This window comes from Dipodomys spectabilis, unplaced genomic scaffold (assembly GCF_019054845.1).
Source record: "Dipodomys spectabilis isolate Male_0828 unplaced genomic scaffold, ASM1905484v1 ptg000157l, whole genome shotgun sequence".
NCBI classification, from domain to species: Eukaryota; Metazoa; Chordata; class Mammalia; order Rodentia; family Heteromyidae; genus Dipodomys; species Dipodomys spectabilis.
Genome location: NW_024870834.1, coordinates 17,883,293 through 17,892,236, shown reverse-complemented (window position 1 = coordinate 17,892,236; position 8,944 = coordinate 17,883,293). Strand labels below are relative to the sequence as shown.

At 44.5% G+C, this 8,944-nt stretch overlaps 1 protein-coding gene across 2 annotated transcripts in view; it reads right to left on the bottom strand.

Moving 5' to 3' along the window:
• Angel1 (angel homolog 1) overlaps window positions 1–8,944 on the bottom strand; it is a 35,107-nt gene that overhangs the window by 10,005 nt on the left and 16,158 nt on the right. Inside the window, exons 8-10 of one of the 2 annotated variants that reach the window (XR_006149427.1) lie at window positions 5,688–5,757; window positions 5,065–5,228; window positions 3,663–4,368 (exon numbers count right to left, since the gene is read on the bottom strand). Coding sequence is in view for 1 of the 2 variants with exons in the window: in XM_042692500.1 (XP_042548434.1) it covers window positions 4,208–4,368; window positions 5,065–5,228; window positions 5,688–5,757 (395 nt within the window). In the remaining variant the exon portion in view is untranslated. Of the gene's footprint in view, window positions 1–2,304; window positions 4,369–5,064; window positions 5,229–5,687; window positions 5,758–8,944 lie in introns of those variants that run through there. The other variant, XM_042692500.1, reaches the window with a different exon arrangement.

The window sequence follows — 8,944 nt, the reverse complement described above, 5'->3', positions numbered from 1 at the left end:
AATGTTTACACACTGAAGTGTGTACAAGACAGTGGGCCTGGCAAGTTGGGGAATGCCTGTGTCACAGATCCATTGGTTTATGGCACACAGTGCTGGGTAGCTTCCTTAGCATATGAACCTGTGTCACTGTGAAGCTATACCACACTCAACCCAGCTTCCGGGGTGAGGGAGCTACCTCATTTCCTCTTGCCTAGTCCTCCCAGGCTCAACCTGTGCCTTCCTAATTTAGGCACACAACAAAACTGGGCTGATATAGGTAACACTTCTCAGAGCCCTGGAGAGGTTACAGTTGTTCCACCTGGCTTTTAACCTTTTACTATGGAGACCACTGGCAATAGGATGCAGTTGTCCTAACAAAAATGAAGCAGACTGGCCCAGACGCACGTTGCCTTGTAAGTTCTGCTACTAGGGACAAGGCACCAGATGTTGAGACCTGGCAAGGGGTAGAGAGAGGCTACCTCAGGTCAGCTGGAATGCTAGTTCTGAGTAAGCCCATCTGACAACTTCTAGTCAGTAGCCAAAAAGTTTGGTCATGGGAAAGACCTCTAAGAGTTTGAGTCTGTTCTTTCCACAGCTGTCTTATGAGGTCCCAAGCCTTAAGAGTTGTAGGAACTGAATGGGGATGGGACAGAAGGCAGAGTTCTCTACAATGACATGACACATGTGAACCCAGCAGATCCTCACTCTACCGAGCTGCCTTCTGGCTGACCTTTTCTTATAAGTTTAGTTTTGTACATTTGCTCAGGAGAGAAAAGGAGAGCTAGTGTTGAAACCCAGGGACTATAGTCAGCGCCACCTAGTGGAAAGTAGAGGAGTCAGCCTCTCCCACCCTAAGAGAAGGAAAGCTGCTGCACCATGCCTTATATAACCCAAACCAATCCTCCACTGAGTAGCTACACTAGGCTAGGAACTAGAAAGAAAAGGCAAACAAAAACAATCACACTGTGGCTGACCGTTCCTCTTCTGGGAGTCCCACTGAAACTGTGCTCCTCTCTGAGCTCCCTGCGTCGTAGGGAGTCTGCCCTACAAGGTGCCTGTCTCCCCTCACTGTGTTCTGAGCTGCTGAGGCTGGCAAGAAATGCTCTCTCAGCGTGTCTCAGGGATTTGTTTTCTCAGATAAGGGTGCACTCTAAATAGCACCTGCACTGCCCCCTGGCCGTGCTGGTATGGCCAATGAAATAGAAGCACCAAAGTGCTGTGCACACTTTTAGTGCCTGAGACATCCAAGGGGGTCCTGTTAGGGAAAGGGTTTTTAAAATCTCCCCAGCCCATAGGTTCAACCATGCACATTGGGTGGGGACCACTATCCACTCCCAACTTCTACCATGACACTCTGAGAGTTTTAGCATCCCTTCCACAAACAGCAGATCTGAAAATTCCTCATAAATCAGAGTCTGACTTTAATTTCCACTTCACTAAGGGATGTAAAGTGAAGCACAAAGGGATTAAGTAACTTACCTAAGTCATCGACCAATGTAGCCAAGATGAGAAGTGTTGTCCTAACCCCTGGCTTCATTTTCCTCCTAAATCAGGGGATCCCGACCAAGGGAGTACAATGGAAGTGAGTGTACTTTAAGTAACTTAGGTCCCAGAGACTGATTCAGAGGTTGGATCTGAAGGCTGAGAATCTGTTTAGGTAAGATAGAAAGCCACACTTGATTTCACAAGGCTTTGACTGGACTAACTGCACAGAGGCTGGAGAAGGACAGAAGTACCACAGAGCACAGAAAGTTACACTTGATTTCACAAGGCTTTGACTATACTAACTGCACAGAGGCTGGAAGACAGAAGTACCACAGAGTTATGCTCAATGAGGAAAAGTGTTTCCAGCAACAGATGGCCCTTACTCAGCCCTGACTCTGGAATGCAAAAGAAGAGGATCAAGAATAGACACTCAGCAAGAGGCATCTGCCACAACATCATGCTTCTCACAACTGCCATAGTTCTGACCAGAAAAACTCACCCCATTTTCTGCACAGGCCTTTGTGAAATGCAGTGTGGACTATAGGAGGCATGGAACACAGATGGAATAGAACAAAAAAGCAGCCAACTGGAGCCATTCTCACCTAATATGCTGGAGACAGAGAAGGCAGAAGTACTGGGGTGAAAGGACAAGAGGCTTCATTCAAGCTCTTCCTTCCAGGCCTCAGAACATAGGGGTTAATACGGGCAGCGTCTAATTCTAGACTTAGATCTCGAGACACACACCCCTGACCCCATGATCAGGCTCCTCAGTCTCTTCTTTGCTCACTTCAACTGCCAGCTCAACCCCTTTCAGGGTCTTAATAAAAAGACCAACAATCGTGGGGGGAAAGTAAACCTTTATTTGGAAAAAGCTGTTCCAGTTATGCAGGCTGCAGAGTGCAGTTTAAATGACCATTTGAGTAAACCCCCATTTCATTTCTAAAACAGAAACAAGAAAACAAGGAAAAGATAACCTCTCAGCTCTGGCCCCCCGTCACCTTTATCATTTGAACCTACGTTTCCTGGCAGACAGTGACAGATCCTCATCCTAGGAACCAACAAGGCACTGTCTTGAGACCATCTCAGGAGGTACCCAGGGAGAGACAGTGAACAGTGGGATGTGGACAGACAGGCCTGGGGCTCAGACAGGCACATGCCCAGAATCTAGGAAACAAAGCTTAAAAATATATAGACAATGAAATTCTCCAGAACTTAGGCATGGAGAGCTTTATAGGCAGGAACACAGCAGCAGAATTCAGCTGGCTCTTTGGCTTTTGAATTAAGAACATTAACTTCTGGCCCACTGTCCTTGACTCCAGCCTCCTGGCCAGATCTCCCCAGTCTCATTCTGGAGACAGAGAAGGGCAACAGGAAGTCAAATAGGGCTAGCAGCTACTGAGTCAAGGATCTGTGGGAGAAGCTCCCCCGACACCCTAGGCCATACCCCAGCAGTAAGAGTAAGGCGTGTTGGTGACACAGTGGGCATGAGGGGCTCCTGAGAGGGTCAGGAGATCCTATGATAGGGGTGGGGAAACGAGGACAACAAGCGCAAAGCTCTTGCTGGATAGAGAAAATCCTCAAGGACTTCCATCCAGTGCTGTCCAAAGTCAGCTTTTCACTAGGATGGTTTGGCCTGAGCTCAACAGCATTTACTCTATAAAGTTGGAGGGAATGGGGGCAGGAGGCAGCAAAAGTAAAAAGTGGTGTGAGAGAAACAGAAAATTCTTTCCTGGGTGTGTAGAGCAAAGTGAAGTATGAGGGCCTGGCTCAGATAATCAGTGGAACCTACCTGCTCTTTCCTACTGGTATTCCCACTCTTGCCCCATTCTGCAGAGTCCAGTGAGACCAGAGTTTCCTGAAGGTTCTTTATCCTTATACTTAATAGGTTTTAAAACTTCCCACCACTACCCCAGCCCACTGCATCCCACACAAGGGTTCAAACTTCTGCTTTCCTCAGGGAAGTCTGGGGAAATGGACAACTCCTAAAAAACTGCCAGGTGGATGGGAGGCTCTGATGTGAAGGTACAAAGCCTACAGGATGGGTAGTACATCCCCCCATCTGCTACCCTAGGCCATGAAGCCCCTTTATTCCCAGAGCCCAGACAACATGTGTGCCTGGCTGGTGGGATGAAATTAATGAAACACCAAAGATAAAAGGAGAGAAGGTTCCACACCCTGGCTGCCATCTGGCAGATCACAGCTACTGAATCATGCTCTTACCAGCCCCTGTCCCATAACCCCAATGTGGAAAGAGGGCTGGGCAGAGACAAGCATGCCCGTGCTGAGCAGTCCCACCCGAAGAAGACACACGCATCACACACACACACACACACACACACACACACGCACACATGCACACCTCTCTCTCACATGTGCATGCCTGGCAAGAGGGCTGGGCCCAGAGGTTACCACCAAGAAAAGGCCTGAAAGCAAATAACCAATGAGATCGATAGCTCCCACAACCCTGGTAATTCAAAATCAAGGGGGAGCGCTGGGTACATGGAAGGAAGAGGGACCCCCTCCCACCTCTCCCAGGGCCACTGAGCATGTGGCACAGGATTAGGAAGAGGTATGGGCCAGGCAGGGACCACAGGCAGAGAGCGTGGACAAGCCTGGAGAGTCTAACCACGGGCGGGCAGGAGGGAACAAGGGGAAGGGATGAAGTTTCCACAGCTCGGAGCATTTGTACAGTTGCTGATCCACTGAGCTCTTCCAGAAGAGAAGCTCTCTTCTCTAGGGGCCATCATGGGGCGGTGATCTCCATGCCGAAGCTGGCCAGCAGGCAGAGATGGTCTGAAGAGCAGAAAGGGTTGGGCAAGCCATTGGCAGCCCACAGAATCTCTTCAGAGAGGAGGGAGAGTCGGCCCAGTAGCTTGAGAGTTCCATCTCGATACAGCCTGTCACCTGTGACATAGAAAAGGAGCCAGTAGGTAGAGCAGCCCCAGCCATGCAGCCTGGCAGGCAGGGCTAAGGACCCTTAAGTAGCCAACATCCCTTTGGCTGATCCCTCACCTCCCCCTGAGGTTGTGGGCAAGGAAGCTTCATTTCCTCAGAGTCCCACCACTATGATTACATTAGTGAAGATAGATGGGTGCAGAGGGCCTGTGGCAAAATGGACACAGAGCCAGCGGTACAAGATCTTTTGACTTTCCAAGAAAAGCAGAAATGCAGACTTCTTACACAAAATCTGACTAAACATTGGCAATCAATGCAAACTTTCTAAAAACATACCTTAAACAAAATAGGCATGGGTTTGCTTAACCCTTCACTGTTACTTCTGTTATGGGGAGAGAAAGGAAATGGTTTGGCCTTATCAACTGCTGCTCCTGAACATGTCTGGTGCTCTGTTTTTATCTCTGAAATAGGGATAGAGAACAAGTGTCCCACCCACCACTCTGATACTGAGCAAGGATGAAGGCAGAGACAGCAGTGGTCTGTGGGAGAATGATGATGACAACCAGTGCCAGGCTGGCATGGTATGTGTCTTTGTTGTTCAGGTCCCAGCAGTCCAATCCAGGCTACCAAAGGCCTGACCTACCATCGGCTGCTCCTGAGGACCCCCGAGGTGGCTTCTATGAACCCTGGATCCACCAGGCTTACCAGTTCTGTTCTCATTCTCACAGCACTCAGCTGAGAAAAAGATGTAATCCACTGTTGCCCCAAGACCTAATGGCATCGTGGTGACTTCTGGACGGCCATGTTGGGGCAGGAAGTGGGTATACACTGAGGTCAGGTGGAGGCAGTGCTGGATCGTGCCTACAATCCTATAAAGTTGAATGGTGAGATATAAGCCAACAACATTTCCCCAAGGTCACTTTCTCTGATGATTTTATGAGTACTTTTTAAAAAAATGATTCCAAATGACTCAATTTCAGCAAACTGCTTCCCAGCCTGGTAAGAAGGAAGCAGTGTTAGCTAAAATTAGCCCAGAAGTAGGCACACTGACATTCCTCATTTCAATTCACCTAATAAAGAATACTCAAAGTTCTCCTGTCCATGAGCTCCCTGTCCCCATCCCCAGGAATATATGGGCTTTCCCCACCTGCAAGAGTATCAGGGGATCATCTTACTTCTGTATACTTATTTGCTCCCATGTAAGATTAGAGGAAAACAGAGTTTAGCAAAAGTGTTCCTTTCAAATCAGCCCCAATACAGCTAATGGTAATCTCTTATATCCAGGCAAGGGCTGGACTTAAGCCCGAAAAGAAATGGAGAAAATTTACCTGGGGAAGACAGGTTCCATCTCAGATGTGTTCTCCTCAAGGACAGATTCAGCCCAACCAGCAGGTCTCTCTGTATAGGACCAGAGAGAGAGAGAGAAAAAAAACAAAAACAAAAACTTATCATCCATACAGAGTAAAGCAGAAAAAAACTTTTATCAACCACATAGAGTTAGAACACCTTTCACCTTAAAATCCCTCTCAGATCCTTGACTAGATTGCTCCAGAAAGATCTGGAAGGGGAAAGGGAAAGAGAAACAGTGAGAAAGAGAAGAAGAAAACTATGAACCAAAGACAAGAACCTTAGCCTGCAAACACAGACACTGCATTCGTTGGCTCAGCACTTTATTTTATTTAAAGAACAAGTCATACAAAGCTGAGCATTGAGAGGTTGAGGCTGAGACCCTATGTCAAGAAAATTAAGAAGAAGAAAAAGGGGGGTGGGGGGCAGGAATGTGGCTTAGTGGTAGAATGTTTGCCTAGCATGCATAAAGCCCTGGGTTCAACTCCTCAGTATCACATAAAAAGAAAAAGTTGGAAGTGGTGTTGTGGCTCAAGTGGTAGAGTGCTAGCCTTGAGCAAAAAGAAGCTCAGGGACAGTGTCCAGACCCTGAGTTTAAGCCCCACAACTGGCAAGAGAAAGAAAGAAAAGAAAGGAAAGAAAGGAAGGAAGGAAAGAAAGAGAAGGGAAGGAAGGGGAAGGGAAGGAAGGATGGAAGGAAGGACAGGAGGAGGGAGGAGGAGGGAGGGAAAAGAAAAGAACAAGTCATTAAACATAGTACAAAAATCAGTGTTTTCTTCCCATTTGCCACTAAATTCAACTCTCCAGAGGTAACCAGTGTTACCAAGATCCTCATGAATTCCTTTAGAGGTTTTCTATTACAAACCACTCACGGTATCTATATATACGTATGTTCACCATATATACATACGAAGAGAAAAAAAAGATACAAATTACCAACATTGAGAGATGGGACATACTACACATCCTACTGACATATATAACAAAGATCAACACTGAACAACCTTAAAGATAGACTTTAAAAAAAGAACATTCAAATTACTAAAATTGCCGGGCACCAGTGGCTCATGCCTGTAATCCTAGCTACTCAAGAGACTGGGATCTGAGGCTCTCAGTTTGAAAAGCCCGCCCAAACAGAAAAGTTCCCGTGAGACTCTTATCTCCAACTAATCACTCAAAAACCAGCCTTGAACACAAAGAGGCACAGGGATACCATCCAGGCCCTGAGTTCAAGCCCCACAACCGATTAAAAAATTATTAAAATGAGAAATGAAAGAGGAGCCATCACTACCAACCACAGAGGGAAAAGAAATCTTTAAGCAAATACTATAAACAATTGTATATAAATAAAATACTTAGATAAAATGGATAATTCCTAGAAAGCATAAACTATGTAAAATGAAATGACTTAAGAAGAAACATAAATCTGATTAAGCCTATGACATATAAAGAGACTAATCAATAATTTAAAATATTCCCACAAAGAAAAATTCAGGTTTAGATGGCTTTACTGGTGAATGCTACCAAACATTTAAAGAAGACATCAGGAAGTGGCGCTGTGGCTCAAGTGGTAGAGTGCTCGTCTTGAGCTGAAGAGCTGAGGGACGGTGCCCAGGCCCAGAGTTCAAGCCCCCTGACTGACAAAAAAAATAAAATAAAATAAAGAAGACATTATACAAAACCTTCACAAAAACGTTCAGGGCATAAGAGGAAGCACTGTGCAACTCATTTTATGAGATCAGTATTACCAGAACCAAAACCAAATAAATATATCACAAAGAAAACTACAGACTAATTATATCTTATAAATTCCTTATTAAAATCCTATCAAACCAAATCTGTCAAAACATAAAAATGATTATGTACAAATTAAGATTTGTCCCAGGAATATAAGGTCTGTTAATACATATTAATAGAATATTTAAGGAAAAAAAACCACATGATTATTTCAACAGACAAGAGAAGACATTTGGCAAATTCCAACACCCTCTGATATTAGGAAACACTCGACATAGGTAGAAGAGAATTTCCCCAATGTTATGATGAAGGGAATCTATGAAAAAAAAAAAACACAGCTAATGTACTTAATGGTGAAAAGCTGAAGGTTTCAATCTCCAATTAACCACCAAAAAACTGGAAGTGGCACTATGGCTCAAATGGCAGAGTGATAGCCTTGAACTGAAGAGCTCAGGGACATGGCCCAAGCCCAGAGTTAAAAAAAAAAGAAAACCACTAAAAACTACTAGAATACTATAGAATTGTAGAGTACAGAATGATGCGGAACATAATATAAATGTATAAAAATCATGTTTCTATACATGAGCAATAAAAGATAATTCCATTTGCATAGCATCAAAAGAATAAATTTAACAAAAGTGGTATAAGGCTTGCACAAATCTCGCTACTAAATAAGCAGAAAGACATCCCATGTTAATTGATCATAAGACATTGTTAAAATGGCAATAATTTACAAACTGATAAAGAGATTCCTATGAAATCTAAGCTGGATCTGCACGTGTTGGTAAGCTGATCCTACAATTCATATGGAAATGCAAAGGGGCACTATAACTAAATAAACTTGAGAAACATTAAGAGGACTTACTCTTCCCTCTTACTAAAACCTAAGCAATCAAGAAGAGTGTTTACTGAGATAAGAAAAGAAATAAACATGAATGAAATAGAATTGAGTGCCAGCAATCCAAGCATCTACGGACATTTTATTTTGGAGGTGAGTCAGGGGCTTGAACTTGGGCCTGTGTGCTGTCCCTGAGCTTCTTTGCTCAAGGTTAGCACTGTACCACTTTGAGCCACAGATCTACTTCTGGTTTTTTGGTGGTTCACCAAAGAGTCTCATGGACTTCCCTCCCCAGGGTAGTTTCACACCATGATCCTCAGATGTCTCAGCCTCCTGAGTAGCTAGGATTGCAGGTATGACCAGAGCCTGGATGGACATTTGATTTTTGGGATTACCCTTGCACTGAAACTCCCTTGCATTCAGACTGTGAACATTAGTGTCACAAAAAAATAAAATTAAAAAAGTAGTGTCACAAAGTGGCATGTTTTAATATGAAGTTAGGTTGGATAACACTGGTTATTTTTAAAGTAGTACTCATTGATTCTTTTTTAGCACACACACACACACACACACACACACACACACACACACACACACATATACACATAAAATCATATACTAATCAGATATGTAATTTTTTTGAAAGGACTGGGATTTAAACTC